The sequence below is a fragment of the Chanos chanos genome, chromosome 11 (assembly GCF_902362185.1).
Source record: "Chanos chanos chromosome 11, fChaCha1.1, whole genome shotgun sequence".
Lineage (NCBI taxonomy): Eukaryota > Metazoa > Chordata > Actinopteri > Gonorynchiformes > Chanidae > Chanos > Chanos chanos.
This window is the reverse complement of record NC_044505.1, coordinates 15,339,275-15,362,221: the sequence shown is the minus strand read 5'-3', so window position 1 is coordinate 15,362,221 and position 22,947 is coordinate 15,339,275. Positions and strand designations below refer to the sequence as shown.

Here is a 22,947-nt window from a genome sequence, read left to right as displayed (position 1 = left end):
TAATTGTGCATACCTACAGCAAGCCTAAGAATATCTGTGTGCTTGATGAAATCACTGTTATGATTTAATTAAAAAAAAAAAGCAAATTGACGTAAACATGACTAAACCTTGTCCAGTTTTCATTTACTTAAACTAGACTAAAACTAATAATGATCAAATGACTAAATATGACAAAAACAAATATGTATTTTAGTCAAAAGACTAAAACTAAGACTAAATCAAAATCGCCTGCCAAAATGAACACTGCTGTTGTCAAAATAAAATGAACTTAAATGAAACAGTCACTTTGATTTTGTGGAAATACATTAATCGCTCAGATTAATCAACTAATCGGTAAATTAGTCGATAGATTAATCAATAGATAAGCATTCGTTAGTAGCAACCCTAACACACACACACACACACACACACTCACACTCAATCAGCACGGCTCTACACGACACACACACATTTATGAACAAACACTAATAAAACACACACTTTCTGATTTCCGCACACACTGTATTATGTTTCAGAGACAAACACACAACAGAAACAACAAAAAACCACACGCATTTCTTATCTTTAACTTAGTTTAGCTTTTACATATGACAAAAACAAGTTCTCACTTTGTGGGCTAGTATGTGAGTAGAGTTATACTGATAGTTAAAGACAGATGAAAATGTTACTGAATCAGTTCCGTGTGTTCCCTTTGTATCTCCCACTGATCAGACTGTGGATTCAGTGTAACACACGCTTGCTACCGTTGGTGTTTTGTTAACCGTAACGTTAGGCTGGCCAGATAACGGCTGTTTGGAGATACGGTTTTATATTGTGTATGCCTGCTGCTGTTAATGCCTTTAGTGAGGACATAGTTATGGATTTTATATAGTTCAGTTGAAGAGAACTCGCTAAGACAGCGTCTGGAGAACATGAGGGCCCCCATCCCCAAAATAAGGGCAGATACAGCCTCACCCAGCAGGAAAGGCAGCGCTGGATTGGAGGTCACCGCCATTAAGAACGACAAAGTATGATTTTAAAAGTGAAATCCTGCATTGTATTTATGACCATTACTAGTGAATGTTGTATGCTTAGTTAACCATATTTAGGACTATTAAGTAGCCTAGAATTGGACACTGCACTTTAAATGTTTAGACATTTAAATCCTCCAACGTACTGTATAGTCTATTAAATCAAACAAAACATTTCCTGAGGCACTGCATTGCCACTTAAGAATCATATTCTATTCATATTTTTATGTTTCTATATTTTCTTCACATGTACATTTTGTAGTTATATTTTAAGTCCTTCCACGTGGCTTGGTACTGCACACTGAATCTGGTTGTACATGTACAGTGACAATAAAGGTATTCATTATACACTTACTTGTTGCCTCTGTTTCAGTATTCTCTGTTAAATTGTTATTATCAAGGTGTATGTATAGATTACAGTAAACAAAGATGTGTGTGTGTGTTCTGGGCCTGTGTGGGCGTGGTGGATGTAAACAGTCACAACATTAATCAAATGCAGTGATGTTTTCACTATCAGTCCAGGCTCCACCTACTGAAATTATTTAATCCATTAAATACCAACTGGAACGTTTCAGACACCACTGTGAACCCAATAACCCAGTTATCTCCAGCTAAGACCAATACAGACTGTTTAAGACCAGTTCAACCAATACAGACCATTTGAGACCAGTTCAACCATTTGAGACCAGTTCAACCAATACGGACCGTTTGAGACCAGTTCAATCAGTACAGACTATTTGAGACCAGTTCAACCAGTACAGACCGTTTGAGACAAGCAGCTTCTATCAGTTTTTTATTTCGACTGGAACAAGACCAACACATTCCAGTAGAAATTTCTATTGGTGCTCTACTGGAATTTCAACGAGGGCTTTCTCTGTTTCTCATCCACAAACTCACTCACTCATTATCTCATTATCCTGATTAAGGTCGCAGGGGGTGCTTCATAGGGCGAAGGAAACACCTTGGACAGGTCACCAGTCCATCGCAGGGCAGAGACACAGACAAACACACATTCATACCTAGGGGCAATTTAGTGTCTCCAATTCACCTAACCTGCATGTCTTTGGACTGTGGGAGAAAACCAGAACTCCCGGAGGAAACCCACGCAGACACAGGGAGAACATGCAAACTCCACACAGAAAAGACCCTGGCCGCCCGGCCGGGAATTGAACACGAGACCTTCTTGCTGTGAGGCTACCCACTGCACCACCGTGCCACTCACACAAACACGCAACATTGAAAATCTACTTTTAAACACATACACACACACAAACTCTAATACTCTTTCTCTCACACACCCTACTTACTTGAGTGTGTCCAGTCGACAGTGTGGATCCTTCTCTCTGGCAGAGAGCAGCTTCACTCCTGAGTCTCCTGGGTGATTGTACCTCAGATCCAGCTCTCTCAGGTGTGAGGGGTTTGAACTCAGAGCTGAAGCCAGAGAAGAACAGCCTTTCTCTGTCACTGAACAGTCAGACAACCTGGAGAGAGAGAGAGAGAGAGAGAGAGAGATTTACAGTTTACACAAATCCATGGTTAAGCAGATAGACTGAAATCTGAATTCTGATTCTGAATCAATGGGAGTGTTGTCATTATCCTGTAGTTAAATGGACACCATTGTTAACTTCATTCTGACAATGTTTGATTCTTAGCTGGACAAATTCATTTATCAAAGTTAGCTACTTGTGAAATTGAAAAACTACCTTAACTGAAACACAAACAAATGGAACTACTGTACTTATCTGACACAATATCCATGAGACAGAGAGAGAGAGAGAGAGAGAGAGAGAGAAAACATAAACTAATGACCAATATACAGTTGACACAAATCCTCTCTGTATTGCGCTGTTAAGCAGACACTCAAATCTGTACCTGGATCAGTGGGAAAGTGATCATTAGTCTGTAGAGAACTCCACTGTTGAGTTTTCTCACTTCATTCTGGTCTTTTTAGATTCTTAATTCTCACTCCTATGAGACCTGCACTTTTATCTGACTGAACTTTAGCTGAAGAGTCTTTTCACATGAGACCAGACTCCTGTTAAGAGTCAGAACATCTTTCTGTCCTATAATAAACACTGTCACATCATCAGTGTCTGCTGATAAAACACATGTAGTCTCCTGCTAATGGAAACTATTGGACACTAACACCACCTGATGTCCCAGGGCTGTATTACAGATTGCACCATTAGAGATTCTATAATAAAGTTAATGTTTGTATGACTGGTTTAACACAAGTATTGCAGGGGTTGGTTAGACTGACTCTGACAACATGTGTGTACTTTGAGGAAGAGAAAACAAAGATTGTGTTTGTGTGACAATGACTATGTCTGAGGAGTTGACTGTTTATGACATGGAAACAAAGATACAATGACATTTATTTATCATTACAGTTTATAGTTTCTCTGTTTAAACATCTAGTAAACATATGAATGGATAAAGTAATAATGACATCTACCAAACACTGATAGAGAAAGTCAAATGGATCTTTCATAAAGAGTTCGAATAAAAACATATGAAAACCTGTGATTTGCTTTACACAGAGACCACAGAGCAACTAGTTATTCAGCAACTGACTGTACAGTCTAGCAGTATTTACAATCAAACACACTCACACGCTGAAAACATTTTGGTCTTTATAGAGGGGCTGCACACACACACACACACACACACACACGTACGCACACATGCACACACTCACACACACACTCATGGACTGACAGACTTATTTGCAGCTTATTTTATTTTTTCCTTTATGTATTTTCTACATAAGTTCTATGCAATAAACGTTAAGAAAGGAAAAGAAATCTTTTTACTGTTTGTGCAATTATTATAGCTCTGACAAATACAAGCTGCAAAAGACTATTCATAACTATAGATTTAAAAACTGTATGGTTTTTGAAAATGACTGATGGCATAATGGAACCACAAATACTTCAACTGAGAAATAAATGTACATAATTTAAATTATGTTATGTAAACCACGTCGGTTATGTAAACAAAAGCAATGTCATATTTGGGACAGTAAGTTTTTACTTTGGGATAGTTGAGACAAAGTTTCAGGACTGTTCTAGGATGTTTCCAAAAAAAGTCAGTCTGGGTCCCTGCATGAAGTACTAATTCAGACAAAACATAAATATTGTATTTTCAATAACTGATTAACACTGACCTCAGTATCTCCAGTTTACAGTGCGGATTCTCCAGTCCAACACAGAGAAACTTCACTCCTGAATCCTGAAGGTCATTGTAACTCAGGTCCAGTTCTCTCAGGGGACAGTTTACTGACTGTAGAACTGAGGCTACAGCTTCACAGGACTGTTCAGTGAGATTACAACTAGCAAGTCTGGAGAGAGAGAGAGAGAGAGAGAGAGAGGGAGAGAAACAGAAAGAAATCCAATAATTTACAAATTCACAAGTTTATAGGTTTACAAGCAAATGCATAATAAATGAAAAGAAATTTCATGTTTTGCATGTCTTCTTTCACTGTACCGTAACCGTACCGAACTTCAAAACCGAGGTACGTATCGAACCGTGACTTTTGCGTACTATTTCACCACTACTGGATTAATCTCCTTCATAATGAAAATACATCTGGGATATTAATGATATAAATGAACAACCATGAACATGTTTCATGCAGGGTCAGTGTTGACCACTTTCTTTCTATTTGCTTTGGAAGATGATACAGCTCAATGTATCACACAGGTTTTAACCTTTAGATCAACAGCCCTGCACAACACACAGGTCTATTTACTCTAATTCTTCATGATTAAGGAATCCAATCAAAAACAGAGAAACAAACAAAACTCTTCTTTCAGTGTATGGACCTGACTGTCTGGGATTGAAACACTTTGTAAAAATCTGTGTTTTACTCCATAAGTCCTCAAGTGACCTCTTTAAAATATGAGGTGACTGATGTCCCTGCGTAGCATAATGTTTAACTATGAACAAGTCAAATGTAAACTAGCTGTGGAGTACAGACAAACAGACACAGACTGAACTTTAAATCCTCTGGAGTCTGCATTCCCACCTGCAGGAACTGAAAGAAATTTTGCCAAACAGCTTCGATGGCCCACCCTTTTGTGAATAGAGCTATTCATGTGATAACGCCCTGATAACTTGGCAGTCGTTATTGGCACAATGCGAGGCAAGGAAACACCCAGTTTGCCTCCTATAACCAAGAGCACGTGTTTGAAGTGTTTTTATACTGACCAAGGAGCTGCAAGATGGCACAATCACGCACCTCTCTGTTTGGAGTCAAATTGGGCGGATCTTAGGAGTTTCTGGTAAGTGTGTTTACAGCTTGTTGTTAGCAAAACTAGCATGTTAGCTGTTGTTATTGCAACAACAGACGCTCTCAACTGCTTTTTGGAACAAACCCTGCCAGCGTTTGTTCCAAAAAGCAGTTCAGTGTACCTGAAAAAAAATGCTCTGGCCAGCGTTTTTCAGCAAAAAAGACGCTATGTGTGAACACAACCTACAGCGTTTCACGGCAAACACACGTTCAGAGTTAAGTGAATTATTTTACCTCCGTCAACTCTGCACAGACAGAGCACATCACTTTCTATAGCTACAATTTCTGTCATAAAGCTTTGCTTGCATGGAGGTAGGCTATAACTTCTCCATCGGGACAGCAGACTGTATAACTGTATCATGTCATACACAATGCACCTGTTAAAGTCGACACACACCGACCAGTAATTTTATGTGTCATGATCATATCAGGTTCCTGTAGCTTAAGATTGTGTGCTATATAAAATAAGATTTTTATAATCATTGGAGCCAACTAAATCATATTCATGGAGGGTATACTGCCCTTATAACGATAATTAGCCTAGTCTATTTAGTGTAGGCTGTTTCAGTGCATACGTCAGGTGTAAATTATCGAAATAAGTAAATACGTTTCATGGCCTGCTGTAATGTGTAAATGTCGAATTCTAAGTTTTAATTTGGTAGGTGAACTTATGATGAAAGGGCAAGTGCTCACATGATTTGGGGCAGAGATGGGTCACAGTGACACTCCAGACTGATGGGCCATTACCTTTGACAGTGGGGGGGCAGGGGACTATTACAGGTGTGTTGACACCTACCTCATCAATATTCACGGTGTGGGCCACTGGCTGTGAAAAAAACAGTGTCACTCCAAAGTTATAACACTTCAGTAGTCAAACCACATGAAATTTCTGAATGCTTTTATCACCTATGTGTAGCCAACACATATGTTTACAAGGTTCAGAGCTCAAAAACCCAGAAATGTTAATAATGTGTTTTTTGGCAATTTCTCAACACCTCTGAAAATAGGTTTTTGAAAAGTGTGTGTTTACAGTTGGTTTAAACAACAAATAGATTAATAAAATTCTTACTGCTCTCAGATTATTGGTGCTGAGTTTGCACTGAATATAAGCATATATAGCACTTTGGGATCAATGTTTTTTTTTAGATGGGTGAAACATATAAAAATATCAAAGCATGTCAAACTACCTCGAAAGTGGCTGACAGGCCTCAGACTCCACAGGGTTAAGAAGATACCCAATAATATAGCTACTTAGATATGTTCTGTCTCTCTGAGAACTCTCCCGCAGGGCTTGAATTTAAGAGTGGGGTTGCGGGTATTGTGCACAATTCCATCAGTTCCCACAAATTTAGCACGTGTAATGCGGGAGATTCCCACACACATTTTCAGTGAAAGGACTAGTGCAAACAGCAGTGCCAGTGATGTCAACGTGTTAACCCTCAGGGTCCTCAGACAGGTAACTGTCCACTACTAAGGTGAAGCAGCAGTAACAAGTTTCAGGCTAACTGGCTCAGAATATATCCGCAAATTTAACGGTGAAGTGAGCCGCTCCATTAGTAAAACGTAACTGTGCGTTCACACTGAGAGCGGCGAGAGCGTCAAAGCGACTGGACTTTTATTTTCTATGTGAGCCAGCGTCTTTAAGCGGCGAAGAGCGGCACGGCGAGGGCGGTTTAAGCGTCAGAATAAAGTTGAAGTTCGGTTAACTTTAAGGTAATGAGCTATGACACGGTTCGGCGGCAACCAGTCGGAATTTAGAAGTGCGACCCACAAGAGAATTCTGGAGAACACAAACGTGTAAACCTTTGTTCCCACCAAACATGTAATGTAGTTCCCAGCACAACAGAGGACAGTTTGATCACAGCCGTTGCAGGTTGAAATTTGACTTAGCATTGTTAGCACTTAGCATCACCGCAAAAGTCACACCACACAAATGGCTTATAATTAGTTTATGTTATTACCAGACTTGTCATTGTAATTGTATATTTCTCTCCTTAATCGATCAGTTTCTCAGCTTCACGTTAAAAAGAGTTCACTTAGAGTTAACTTATACCCTACTTGTGGTCAGTCTGCATATATCGGTTTACACGTTTGTTCGCCTCTCAGCCCCTACAAGTTTGCATGACCAAGCATTCCGAGCGAACTTGTACCCGCCTATTTCATCAACGTCAGAGCGTCCACAATGTTCGACAGTGTTGTTGGCAGTGCGGTTTGAGTGAATTTTGACGCTCTCGCCGCTCTCAGTGTGAGCGTGCGGTAAGGCCCTGCCCTGTCATGTCTTCTGTCTCACACTGGGACACAGCTACACAGCACAGCAAGATTTCAGTACAGTAGTCAACACAACAAGAGATCATTTTAATCCAGAAAACACAGGAAAAGACACACGAGGAAAGACAAAAACTGATATGTTTAGGTAACTGATAAGATTAGTTAAGATAATTCAGCTATACATCTACAACGCAGGCAGTACGTTCAGTGTAAAGACATGACACAAAACATAGTATAAATACTGTATTTTCAATAACTAATACTGACCTCAGTGTCTCCAGTTTACAGTGTGGACTCTCCAGTCCAACACAGAGAGACTTCAGTCTTGAATCCTGAAGGTCATTGTTACTCAGGTCCAGTTCTCTCAGGGGGCAGTTTACTGACTGTAGAACTGAGGCTACAGCTTCACAGGACTGTTCAGTGAGTTTACAAACAACAAGTCTGGAGAGAGAGAGAGAGAGAGAGAGAGAGAGAGAGAGAGAGAGAGAGAGAGTCACAAAAGCCTAGAATAACTAGCTTATATCTCCTACATTACTCCTCTTATACAGACTAGGCCTATGATTTCGGGACTGTAAGTTTAAATGATTCTGTACTCTACACTGCAGTCCACAGAGACTCATAACAAACACACATATAATTACATATTCAGAGTCATAGTCAAATAAACAGCTCACAGTAGTTAACCAAAATGACGTGGTAATAACACACAGTAAGACTAGTGATAAAATAATCATCATCAGATCCAATCATGTGCCACTAAAACACAAAAAGAAATTCTTTAATCCCTCTACAAATTACGCGAAGGTTGAGTACTAGGCAAATTATAACAGATGAACACCATAAAAACGGCTGAAAATGGAAACGCTGTCTCTGGAGAAAGAGTCCCCTCACATGCTACAGCTAAATTACAGAACCGTTCAGAGGCTAATTACAGAACCGTTTTAACAAACATCTTAAGGGATAAAGTGTATATTACTCCAGCCTTTTATGTTGGAGAACGACACTTACTTTACATGTTAACGAACACAAACAGAGACAGTGGATCATACGTCGTTGTCATTTCTGACGAACCGAACTCGTTCCCGTTCTCCAGTTTTTACCTCAGAGAACTCACTCGGTCTTTTACGCTTCTGTTACTGCAGTTCGCGGGTTTGAGAGATGAGTCTCTCGGTTTTCTATTGGCTGTCAGTTTGGATTGTAAATCCCTTCACATGTTACAGCTACCGTATGTCAGAGACGAATTAGAAAACCGTTTGACCAAAAGTAAACACGGTTATCGAAATGTTTCTCTGGTGATCACAAAAGATACTTACGTAGTGTGTATAGAGGACAGCGAAAGAGGAGTGGATTGCTGATATTTCTAGTTTTTCCAGTGCGTTACTTCAACATCTATTGGCTGTCAAATTTGGAATGAAATCCCCTCACATGCTATAGCAAATGTGTGTCTGGGATAAACTACAAAATCGTTTGAACACAAATCTAAACTGATGATCATTAAATTCTCTCATTACTAAACCATTACATTTCATAAAACAGATACTTACCTCGAAAGTGGATTGGATCGCGTTTATTTCTAGCCTTTTCGATACGTACCACTTACTTAACAACATTTACATCAGAAACAGCGCTGGCTGTTTTGGACTTCAGAAATGTGTCTCTCGATTCTCTATTGGCTGTAAGGTTGCCAAGAGACGACAGCCTCGAAAAATCTTACGTTTACTTGAAGACGTTCGATCTGAGATTATTCTTTTCACTAATGTAATTACAATTTGGTTATACTTGCACGTTATATTTGTGTGTAAAATGAGTGCAATTCTTTTTCTGCTTCGCCGTAGACGAACAGAATATTACAATACCATATACATCTTCAAAATCTCTTAAGGGATTAACTTTTTCTTTTCCCCCTTCCGACTGATTCACCGATAGACATATTACTCATTTGCTGGATTATAGGATGTTTCTCATATAGATAACCATACTGTATGTGTTATTACAGTGTAATTTCAGTTAACTAACGTTGGACGACCTCTTTACAATATGAGGTGCCTGATGCCCCTACATAGTATAATGCTTAAATATGAACGAGTAAAATGTAAACTAGCTGTGGAGTACAGTACTCTCCTGTGATGTCTTCAGTCTCACACTAAGACACAACACAGCAAGATTTCAGCATAATAGTCAGCATAACAAGAGATCATTTTAATCCAGACACAAGGAAAAGACAAATGAGAAAAGACATGAAACTGATAAATTTAGGTAAGATCATTTAGACATCTCACACACAGGTAAATCCAGGGTAAAGAAATGACACAAAACATGTTATAAATACTATAATTTCAATAAATGACTAATACTGACCTCAGTATCTCCAGTCTACAGTGTGGATTCTTCAGCCCCAAACAGAGAGACTTCACTCCTGCATCCTGAAGGTCATTGTTACTCAGGTCCAGTTCTCTCAGGGGACAGTTTACTGACTGTAGAACTGAGGCTACAGCTTCACAGGACTGTTCAGTGAGTTTACAACCAGCAAGTCTGGAGAGAGAGAGAGACAGAGAGAGAGAGAGAAAGTTAGTCACAAAAGCCTAAATTAACTGCATCTCCTATATTAATTTCCATATACAGACTATGATTTTGGGACTGGAAGTGTAACTGATTCTGTACTCTACACTGCAGTCCACAGAGACTAATGACAAACACAGATATAATTACATATTCAGAGCCATATTCAGATAAACTGCATAACAGTCGCCAATCAATATTACATGGTAATAACATACATAGTGGGGGCATAGTAAATTAGAAAACGACCTGAAAAACAGTTTGTTCACTAACGGTCTTATCGGCAAATTAATTATCAGGCAAATTAATACTCATATAAACATAAACAAATATGGAAATGTTTTTTGATAGTTAGGATTTTGATCAGAATAGAAATTTACACAGTGGAAGAAACAATATTACTAAATATTTTTCAATGTTCTTCAAGGCCTATGACAGGCTGTTTTAGGTGTCGGCAAACGGGTCAAATCCAGTCCATGAGGAGCCTCCAACGGCAAGTCATGATCTAAGTCAATTTAAAAATATACAGGAGTAATCTCCAGATGAGTTATTTGATTGGACAAGAGACATTCCATGAGTGTTAATACATGTAGTATATCAGCACTGGGCCGTCGGGACATTTTACCATATATATCACTCCAGAGTGGTAAATAAGGTGAAAGAAATGCATTTTTGTCAACACTGAAAAGAAAAATTGACCGCTGTTTTTCAAGTGTAAACAAGTGTATTTCACCATCTCCAAATGCAAAGTAAATGTAAATATGTGTAAAGCTGTAATGGTTCTAAATAAATTTGAATATTTCTATATGTCCTATGTAAATGGGTTATCAAACATTTTTGGGCCATGAACAAGGCCTGGTTCTGAAATCCGGCCCATTTGAATGTGTAACTGAAAAGCCCTGGTCTATGTACTGTGTATCAGGCCTGTTGAAACTGAGGAAACTCAAAATAATGATACAAACAGAGATAATAATGTACAACATACAACCTGCATATTTTATATGCACAGATGTTTTACTGCCCATCATTCATATACTGTACTGTCATGTGTTTAAGTTTACCTGAATGAATCTATTCTCTCCCTGAATGTTTATGGTATATAATATTTCACGAGTAATATAACATTCAAGGTTGAAAACCGCTATCTGAGCCCAGGAACATGTCCAAAATCAGCCCCACACTAAAGTTTCCTTTCAAATAATGCTACTAAAAGAGAGTGTTACTTTAAAAATGTGTGAACTCACAAAGCTTTTCTGCAGCATCTCACAGCTGGGACCAGTCTCCTACGACCCTCGTCTGACGTGTTGTATTTTTGGGGGTCAAACTCATCCAGCACCTCCTCTGACATCTGAAACATGTAGGCCAATGCTGAACACTGTGCAAGTGTGAGCTTTGTTTTAGACTTCTTTGATTTAAGAAAAGCTTGAATTTCTTCTTGAACTGAGCAGTCATTCATTTCAGTCAAGCAATGCAGTAGATTGATGCATCTTTCAGGATGAGGGTTCTTTTTTTGGGTCACTTTGAGGTTTCGGATCGCTTTCTTAATGCTCTCTGGGTTGTTTTCTGTATGTGTCAGTAGACCTTGCAGGAGTTTCTGGTTGGACTCCAGTGAAATTCCATGAAAGAAGCGGATGAACAGGTCTAAGTGTCCATTCTTACTCTCCAAGGCTTTATGCACTGTTCCCTTAAGCAACTCATCCAAGGACACATTCTCTGGCACAGCTCTGGTCCCTCTCTTCAGAAAATACTTCAGTGCCTCCATGTTCTTGCTTATATAGCAGTAAAATACATAGAGAGCAGCAAAGAACTCTTGAACACTCAGGTGCACAAAGCAGTAGATCTTCTTTTGACGAAACACAGATTCCTCCTTAAAGATCTCCGTACAAATCCCAGAGTACACTGTGGCATCGCTCACATCAATGCCACATTCTCTCAGATCCTCCTCATAAAACATAACATTGCCAATCAACAACTGTTCGAAGGCCAGTTTAGCGAGTTTCAGGAAGATCTCCTTGCTTGATTCCAGAAGATTTTTTGGGCTGGTCTCATGTCTCTCTTCATACTTCTGGTTCTTCATGTTTGTCTGAATGAGCAGGAAGTGTGTGTACATTTCAGTCAGAGTTTTAGGAATCCCATTTATATTGTCTTGACGCAGCATTTCCTGAAGCACAGTGGCTGAAATCCAACAGAACACTGGGATGTGACACATGATGTGGAGGCTCCTTGATGTTTTGATGTGTGAGATGATTCTGTTGGCTTGACTCTCATCACTGATTCTTTTTCTGAAGTATTCCTCTTTCTGTGAATCATTGAATCCTACTATTTCTGTCACACGACTGATGAACCGAGAGGGAATCTGATTGGCTGCTGCTGGTCTGGAGGTTATCCAGATGAGTGCAGAGGGAAGAAAATTTCCTTGAATGAGGTTTGATATCAGTATATTCACTGATGATGGTGTGGTCACATCACACAACCTCTGAGAAAAATCCAACTGAAGACGACTCTCATCAAAACCATCAAAGATGTACAGCATTTTACAAACATTATATTTCTTTGGATCCAGATCTCTCAGTTCTGGATGAAACTCTAGCAGAAGTCCATGAAGACTGTAGTGCTCATCTTTAATTAAGTTCAACTCCCGGAAAGGAAGTACAAACATGAAATCAATGTCCTGATTGGTCGCTCCCTCTGCCCAGTCCAGAATAAACTTCTGGACAGTGACTGTTTTTCCAATGCCAGCGATGCCCTTGGTGAGCACAGTTCTGATTTCTTTCTCTTTTCTGTACCCTGTATGTTCCTGAGTGGTCAAGGGTTGGAAGATGTCACTGCAGTTGATTGGTATGTCTCGTGAACTTTGTGTCCTGGATGCTGTCTCAATCTGTAAAACTTCATGTTCTTCATTCACTCCTTCACTCTCTCCCTCTATGATGTAGAGCTCTGTGTAAATCCTGTTGAGGAGGGTGTGGTCTCCTCGTAGTGTGTTTCCTTCGAATAAGTATTCACACTTCTTTTTCATGATGGTTTTATGAGCCTCAATAGTTCTCAGCAGGACATCATCTGATGTAGAGTTGGAGACTTTGTGTTGGTGTAGAACAGGAGGTGTTCTGGATCTCTTTCTGCACTGGGGACAGACATAGTCTCCTGATGGACCAGACTGGTCCCAGTACGTGCTGATACACTGTCTGCAGAAACTGTGTCCACAGCTGGTAGAGACTGGATCTCTCAGAACCTGCTCACACAGACCACACCTGGACTGATCCTGGGTCAGCCCTCCACTCCACCTGCAGCACAGAGAGAAAAAGAGAGAGAGACAGAGAGAGAGAGAATTTTAACAATACTTATTGTTGTGTACCAGTTTTTTCATTTGTTTGTTTTTTCAAACAAACAGAAAACATGGAAATCCTGAAGACAGGAAATAGATATATATTATCCAGGAATTTGAAAGAAACAAGAGAAAAAAAGAAAGAAAGAAAACAGTAAGCACAAAAGTAACCATTAACACAGCTACTGAAAACACTAATACTGAAGTGAGGGACTCATCAGTCCAGCTCTACAGCAAAATATTAGTTGCCATCAAGAGACAGAGAGAGAGAGAAAGAGAGAGAGAAAGAGAGAGGGAGAGAGAGAGAAAGAGAGAGGGAGAGAGAGAGAGATGCTTGACTTTAAATGCTTCCGTCTTCCCAACCAGTAAACAGAACCATGCAACCAATAAAAAATACAAAAAAAAACCCCACTGTTACCAACATGTTTAATGAAAGAGAAGCAGGTGGTCAGGCAATGAAAACAAAATGGGGAAAACAGAAAAAGAAATAAGTACATACATAATAAACAAACAGATAAAATAAGATAAACATAAATAAATTAGGGGCAAAATCAACTCATTTAAACAGACACATTCAGTGACTCCACACATCTACAAATGAGACAGTATCATCAATCACTTTATACTGAGCTGGATTTAAAAAAAAAAACAACAACAGCAAAAACTTTGGCTGTTTGGCTGTTTGACTCCTTTCAGTGCCTGTGAGTGTCAGAGTGAGAAATGTTTTCTCTGAAACTACCCAGTCTGCTGTACCTGTGATTTGTCTGTTTCAGTTCAATAAAAAAGATTATCAACTTAAGAGAGTATTTAAGATGTTAGCAATACAAACCCCTGAAGGAGAGGATGAACTGAATATCACTGTAAACTGAATATTTGAAGATAATTCACAACGATAGGTGTGGTTGGTTTGGAATGACAAGACTTTACCTGGGTAAGTTTATGTAGAGCATGACATTTATATAAACACACACAGTGAATCTGTGCTTTGTGTCTTCCTGACCTTTTGTCTCTGAATGGTTAGCCACCTCTTATCTAAGAGATTTCTAAATGTTTGTCAGAGAGTACATGGTATATACAAATCTATATGTTAAATGAGGAGATTCAAACATGTTCTCAGTGTGAGGCACTGGTATAACTTGTCATATTTCACTGTGTGATTACATCAGGAAAATGTCCAATTTGACCTGTTTATATTAAATTTCATTCTTTCAGCTGGACTCCTTCTGCATGTTGTCATGGAGATTAAAGTGGAGAAAAGACTAAACCATAGCCCAGTCTTCACACAATAGACCAAGATCCTCTTTAAGTTCTCTTCACAGTTATGACATCACAGTATGTCTCCTCAATTTGTCATTCTCACATGACACTGACCTCAGCATGTTTGTTCTTTGGAAAGTCTGTTGGTCTGATTTTAGGGACAAACTAATGACTATCCCTCTAACTCATTTTCTTTTCTTTTTTGAGTAAATGTTGGTGTGTAAGAAGAGATAACACAGTTATATCATTAAGTCATCATGCAAATGTTAGTGAGATAAGAGGAACATGCTGGTTCATTTCATTATATATTATTAAGAATTACTGTGCATATGTACAGGTCATTTTAACATTTCGTGTGTTTCCAGCTTGTGTGTGTTTTGAGGCTGTGACACTTCTCACCACTAGAGGGCAGTAACACATAACGTGTTGGATCAGGTGACATTTTGTTCAGATTTTAAAGGCAGAGCTGATATGACACAGATTGACTTGGGCCGTGGGGAAACAGTGCTTTGGCTGAATGCAGTAACACATAAAGTGAAGTAGCAAAATTCAGATGTACACAGATGACAACATCGAACTTCATTCTCCTTTGGCAAATCTCATGTAAGAAATACTTGTTGTTTTGTCACCAAGATTAAAACAAAGAGGAGGAGAAACATTAGTCAAAATTCCATCAAAATGAAAAAAAAAAAAGAACATTGGACAATATTATTGGAAAATAATGGACAATATTAGAAATGATCTTGCTGTGAGAAATAAAGTTCCTTGAATAAACGGAGACATGAACAGCTTTGTGTAACATCTGTGTATCTGCTTATATACTGTACATTCATACAGATAGACTGACCTGGGATCAGAGAACACTGTACATTCATACAGACAGACTGACCTGGTACCATAGGATACTGCACGTTCATACAGACAGACTGACCTGAGATCAGAGGATACTGCACATTTATACAGACAGACTGACCTGAGATCAGAGGACACTGTAGTTTTATACAGACAGACTGACCTGGGATCAGAGAAGACTGTACATTCATACAGACAGACTGACCTGGGATCAGAGATCACTGTACATCCATAGCAGTGGCAGATTTAAGTATGGGCAACATGAGCGGCCGCCCTGGGTGGAATATAGCCGGGGGCAGCACGGGGCGACCACACAAAAAAATTCAGAACGGTGACATTTGCACAGTCGGTTTTCTATCATTCATTTGCACGTCACGTCAATGAAACCATGTCACCGTGTGGGTCAATTAGCCTTTTGGAAGTGGGAGCCAAGGTAGGGGGAGCAGGGGAATCTATTAAACAGTGCACCTCTAACTTTGTACAGTACTAATGCAATTGGTAAAATCAGTCGCACTACGAAATGCTACCAGATAAACCACAATTCATTCATAATACGGGAAATATACAGTTTCACAAAAATATTGTTGCATTTTCTTTGCGTGAAATTAGTTAGTAAAAAATGGTGCTCTTTTTTGTTGGTGGGCGGCAGTGGCACAACTTTTGCGTTTTGGGCGCTGAAGGAGGGGTTCACCCAGGGCGCCATACAGCCACTACTGATCCATAGAGACAGACTGACCTTGGATCAGAGGACACTATTCATTCATACAGACAGACTGACCTGTGATCAGAGGACACTGTTCATTCATACAGACAGACTGACCTGTGATCAGAGGACACTGTTCATTCATACAGACAGACTGACCTGGGATAAGAGGACACTGTTCATTCATACAGACAGACTGACCTGGGATCAGAGAACACAGTTCCTCCATTAAAGTACATGGGCTGTGCCATAGAGTTATTACTCTTCATAGACACACAGCTGGGGACTGGAGATCCTGCTCTCTGTGTCTGAACTCTGTGAGTTACAATAAAAACATGAAGAAAAATCTTTATTAATATATACAGTCTGTCCTGTGCAGTTAACAGTCTGTACTGCTTTACATTACACATTACGAAATGAAAAAAAAACAAACAAAAAAACCCAAAACAAAACAAAACAAAAAGAAAAGATAAAAAAACATTATCAAATGAAAAATAATATACTGTACACTACAGTCATAATAAGATCCAAATAGACAACATACAGAAGTAAAAACACAAAATAATTTTATAATACAGGTTGAGTGAAAAATGTAACCCTAACCCTGACCCTAACCCAAGAGTCAGAATCCTTAACGATTCTCGCTTTCAATTTTTTCAAATAAGATCATAAAGCTAATTTGTGATATTTTAAATTGTATGCTAGGGTAGTGGCCAATGCACACTCAGACAGACACACACATATACAGACACCCACAGACACACGCATTCACATACACATGCAAGCGCACACACACACTAGGGATACGCACAGAAACATGCACACACACACACACGCGCGCACACACACACACACAATGAAATTCACTTTTAATGTCCCCATGCGTTGATAATTTTAATAACACTTGGAGTGTTCTTCACATCTCTGTCATTAAAGTAGCTCTTCTGAGTTTCTCCTACTGATTCAGTGGTTGATTGAGTATGTTCTAGGTGTGGAACGCCTTTCTCACACTGATTCAGTGGCTGACTAAATACATTCATGGTTTAGAACGTCTTCTGGAACGAGTTGAGGGCTAACCTGAAGACTGGTTTTCTCACTCATTTACTGGGGGAAGCGTTTACGTATAATGAGAGAGATTTTAAGGCCAGGGTTGATATGACACTGATTGACTTGGGTTGAAGGGAACTTGAGCTCTTCATGCAACAAGACATGCAGTAATGCAACAAACAAAACAGCAGAATTCAAATGAAAAACCATTTATGTTTCGGGAAAAAACCCAGACTCTTCAGAATGACTCTCTTTAAACTGTTTTAAAATCTTTGAATCATGGTAATAAAAACTGAAGTGGGGAATATTATAACGTCAGCATTGAACCCCCACCCTCCCCACACACGCGCACACATACACGCACACACACGCGCACACACACATACACACACACACACACTCACACACACACTCCCCCAACCAACAGAAATTCACTTTTAAAGACTCCATTCATTCATACAGACAGACTGACCTGGGATCAGAGGAAAATGTATCCGTATATACTGTACATTCATACAGACAGACTGACCTGGGATCAGAGAACGCAGTTCCTCCATTGAAGTACATGGGCTGTGCCATAGAGTTATTACTCTTCATAGACACACAGCTGGGGACTGGAGATCCTGCTCTCTGTGTCTGAACTCTGTGAGTTACAATAAAAACATGAAGAAAATTTTTTATTAATATATACAGTTTGTCTTGTGCAGTTAACAGTCTGTACTGCTTTACATTACACATTATGAAATGAAAAAAACAAACAAGAAAACCCAAAAAAAACCAAAAAGAAAAGATAAAAAAAAACATTATCAAGTGAAAAATAATATACTGTTCACTACAGTCATAATAAGATCCAAATAGACAACATACAGAAGTAAAAACACAAAATAATTTTATAATACAGGTTGAGTGAAAAATATAACCCTAACCCTGACCCTAACCCAAGAGTCAGAATCCTTAACGATTCTCGCTTTCAATTTTTTCAAATAAGATCATAAAGCTAATTTGTGATATTTTAAATTGTATGCTAGGGTAGTGGCCAATGCACACTCACATGCACACTCAGACAGACACACACACATACAGACACCCACAGACACACGCATTCACATACACATGCAAGCGCACACACACACACTGGGGATACGCACAGAAACATGCACACACACACACACACATGCGCACGTGTGCGCACACACACACACACACACACACACAGTGAAATTCACTTTTAATGTCCCCATGCGTTGACAATTTTAATAACACTTGGAGTTTTCTTCACAGCTCTGTCATTAAAGTAGCTCTTCTGAGTTTCTCCTACTGATTCAGTGGTTGATTGAGTATGTTCTAGGTGTGGAACGCCTTTCTCACACTGATTCAGTGGCTGACTAAATACATTCATGGTTTAGAACGTCTTCTGGAATGAGTTGAGGGCTAACCTGAAGACTGGTTTTCTCACTCATTTACTGGGGGAAGCGTTTACGTATAATGAGAGAGATTTTAAGGCCAGGGTTGATATGACACTGATTGACTTGGGTTGAGGGGAACTTGTGCTCTTCATGCAACAAGACATGCAGTAATGCAACAAACAAAACAGCAGAATTCAAATGAAAAACCATTTATGTTTCGGGAAAAAACCCAAACTCTTCAGAATGACTCTCTTTAAACTGTTTTAAAATCTTTGAATCATGGTAATAAAAACTGAAGTGGGGAATATTATAACGTCAGCATTGAACCCCCACCCTCCCCACACACGTGCACACACACTCACACACACACACACACACACACATTCCCCCAACCAACAGAAATTCACTTTTAAAGACTCCATTCATTCATACAGACAGACTGACCTGGGATCAGAGGAAAATGTATCCGTATATACTGTACATTCATACAGACAGACTGACCTGGGATCAGAGAACGCAGTTCCTCCATTGAAGTACATGGGCTGTGCCATAGAGTTATTACTCTTCATAGACACACAGCTGGGGACTGGAGATCCTGCTCTCTGTGTCTGAACTCTGTGAGTTACAATAAAAACATGAAGAAAAATCTTTATTAATATATACAGTTTGTCTTGTGCAGTTAACAGTCTGTACTGCTTTACATTAGACATTATGAAATGAAAAAACAAACAAACAAAAAAACCCAAAACAAAACAAAAAGAAAAGATAAAAAAAAACATTATCAAATGAAAAAGAATATACTGTACACTACATTCATAATAAGATCCAAATAGACAACATACAGAAGTAAAAACACAAATAATTTTATAATACAGGTTAAGTGAAAAATGTAACCCTAACCCAAGAGTCAGAATCCTTAACGATTCTCGCTTTCAATTTTTTCAAATAAGATCATAAAGCTAATTTGTGATATTTTAAATTGTATGCTAGGGTAGTGGCCAATGCACACTCACATGCACACTCAGACAGACACACACACACATACAGACACCCACAGACACACGCATTCACATACACATGCAAGCGCACACACACACTGGGGATACGCACAGAAACATGCACACACACACACACAATGAAATTCACTTTTAATGTCCCCATGCGTTGATAATTTTAATAACACTTGGAGTGTTCTTCACATCTCTGTCATTAAAGTAGCTCTTCTGAGTTTCTCCTACTGATTCAGTGGTTGATTGAGTATGTTCTAGGTGTGGAACGCCTTTCTCACACTGATTCAGTGGCTGACTAAATACATTCATGGTTTAGAACGTCTTCTGGAACGAGTTGAGGGCTAACCTGAAGACTGGTTTTCTCACTCATTTACTGGGGGAAGCGTTTATGTATAATGAGAGAGATTTTAAGGCCAGGGTTGATATGACACTGATTGACTTGGGTCGAGGGGAACTTGTGCTCTTCATGCAACAAGACATGCAGTAATGCAACAAACAAAACAGCAGAATTCAAATGAAAAACCATTTATGTTTCGGGAAAAAACCCAGACTCTTCAGAATGACTCTCTTTAAACTGTTTTAAAATCTTTGAGTCATGGTAATAAAAACTGAAGTGGGGAATATTATAACGTCAGCATTGAACCCCCACCCTCCCCACACACGCGCACACACACGCACACACACGCACACACACACACACACACACACACTCTCCCCCAACCAACAGAAATTCACTTTTAAAGACTCCATTCATTCATACAGACAGACTGACCTGGGATCAGAGGAAAATGTATCCGTATATACTGTACATTCATACAGACAGACTGACCTGGGATCAGAGGAAAATGTATCCGTATATACTGTACATTCATACAGACAGACTGACCTGGGATCAGAGAACGCAGTTCCTCCATTGAAGTACATGGGCTGTGCCATTGAGTTATTACTCTTCATAGACACACAGCTGGGGACTGGAGATCCTGCTCTCTGTGTCTGAACTCTGTGAGTTATAATAAAAACATGAAGAAAAATCTTTATTAATATATACAGTTTGTCTTGTGCAGTTAACAGTCTGTACAGCTTTACATTACACATTATGAAATGAAAAAAAAAACAAACAAAAAAACCCAAAACCAAACAAAAAGAAAAGATAAAAAAAAACATTATCAAATGAAAAAGAATATACTGTACACTACATTCATAATAAGATCCAAATAGACAACATACAGAAGTAAAAACACAAAATAATTTTATAATACAGGTTGAGTGAAAAATGTAACCCTAACCCAAGAGTCAGAATCCTTAACGATTCTCGCTTTCAATTTTTTCAAATAAGATCATAAAGCTAATTTGTGATATTTTAAATTGTATGCTAGGGTAGTGGCCAATGCACACTCACATGCACACTCAGACAGACACACACACATACAGACACCCACAGACACACGCATTCACATACACATGCAAGCGCACACACACACTGGGGATACGCACAGAAACATGCACACACACACACACACGCGCACGCGTGCGCGCACACACACACACACAATGAAATTCACTTTTAATGTCCCCATGCGTTGATAATTTTAATAACACTTGGAGTGTTCTTCACATCTCTGTCATTAAAGTAGCTCTTCTGAGTTTCTCCTACTGATTCAGTGGTTGATTGAGTATGTTCTAGGTGTGGAACGCCTTTCTCACACTGATTCAGTGGCTGACTAAATACATTCATGGTTTAGAACGTCTTCTGGAATGAGTTGAGGGCTAACCTGAAGACTGGTTTTCTCACTCATTTACTGGGGGAAGCGTTTATGTATAATGAGAGAGATTTTAAGGCCAGGGTTGATATGACACTGATTGACTTGGGTCGAGGGGAACTTGTGCTCTTCATGCAACAAGACATGCAGTAATGCAACAAACAAAACAGCAGAATTCAAATGAAAAACCATTTATGTTTCGGGAAAAACCCAAACTCTTCAGAATGACTCTCTTTAAACTGTTTTAAAATCTTTGAATCATGGTAATAAAAACTGAAGTGGGGAATATTATAACGTCAGCATTGAACCCCCACCCTCCCCACACACGCGCACACACACGCACACACACGCACACACACGCACACACACACACACACACACACACACTCTCCCCCAACCAACAGAAATTCACTTTTAAAGACTCCATTCATTCATACAGACAGACTGACCTGGGATCAGAGGACAATGTATCCGTTTATACTGTACATTCATACAGACAGACTGACCTGGGATCAGAGGAAAATGTATCCGTATATACTGTACATTCATACAGACAGACTGACCTGGGATCAGAGAACGCAGTTCCTCCATTGAAGTACATGGGCTGTGCCATAGAGTTATTACTCTTCATAGACACACAGCTGGGGACTGGAGATCCTGCTCTCTGTGTCTGAACTCTGTGAGTTACAATAAAAACATAAAGGAAAATCTTTATTAATATATACAGTTTGTCTTGTGCAGCTAACAGATCATAAAGCTAATCTGTGATATTTTGAAATGTATGCTTGGGTAGTGGCCAACGCACACACACACATGCACACTCAGACAGACACACACACAGACACACACACCCACACAGACACCCACCCACCCACACACACACACACACACACACACACACAGACACCCACACAGACAAACACAGACACACACATTTACATACATATGCGAGCGCGCGCACACACTGGTGATACACACAGAACCATGCACACACACTCACATGCGCGCACACACATACACACACAAACACACACACACATGTGCGCAATTGCACACACACACACACACGCACACACACATAAACACACAAGGAAATTCACAGACTGACCTGGGATCAAAGGACACTGTATCTGTATATACTGTACATTCATTCCTAAAGACAGACTGACCTGGGATCAGAGAACACTGTTCCTCCATTGAAGTATATGGGCTGTGCCATACAGTTATGACTCTTCATAGACACACAGCTGGGGACTGGAGATCCTGCTCTCTGTGTCCTGTAGTCAACAGTGTCCCCCACCTCTCTGTCTCCATGGCGACTCTTTTTAGAGGCAGAACCCTCCTCCTCACTGTCTGTTATGAGACTCATTTTAGATTCAGTGTTCTCCTCTTCACCTCCTTCACACAGACTCTACAGGTACTGATCTGCTCCTCATAAACTCACATGTCACTCATAGTTCTG

General features: G+C 39.5%; 1 protein-coding gene across 1 annotated transcript; it reads right to left on the bottom strand.

Annotated features, from left to right (window-relative positions):
* Positions 1-2,310: 2,310 nt before the first annotated feature.
* On the bottom strand, positions 2,311-22,737 carry LOC115823707 (NACHT, LRR and PYD domains-containing protein 12-like; the record flags this gene model as incomplete). Its single annotated transcript, XM_030787736.1, is given in 11 exon segments — positions 2,311-2,491; positions 4,177-4,350; positions 7,837-8,010; positions 9,928-10,101; positions 11,373-13,409; positions 16,464-16,577; positions 17,839-17,952; positions 19,217-19,330; positions 20,612-20,725; positions 22,049-22,162; positions 22,655-22,737. Coding segments are annotated over 11 exon segments (3,360 nt in total), but the record flags the coding sequence as incomplete, so codon positions are not given.
* Positions 22,738-22,947: the final 210 nt, after the last annotated feature.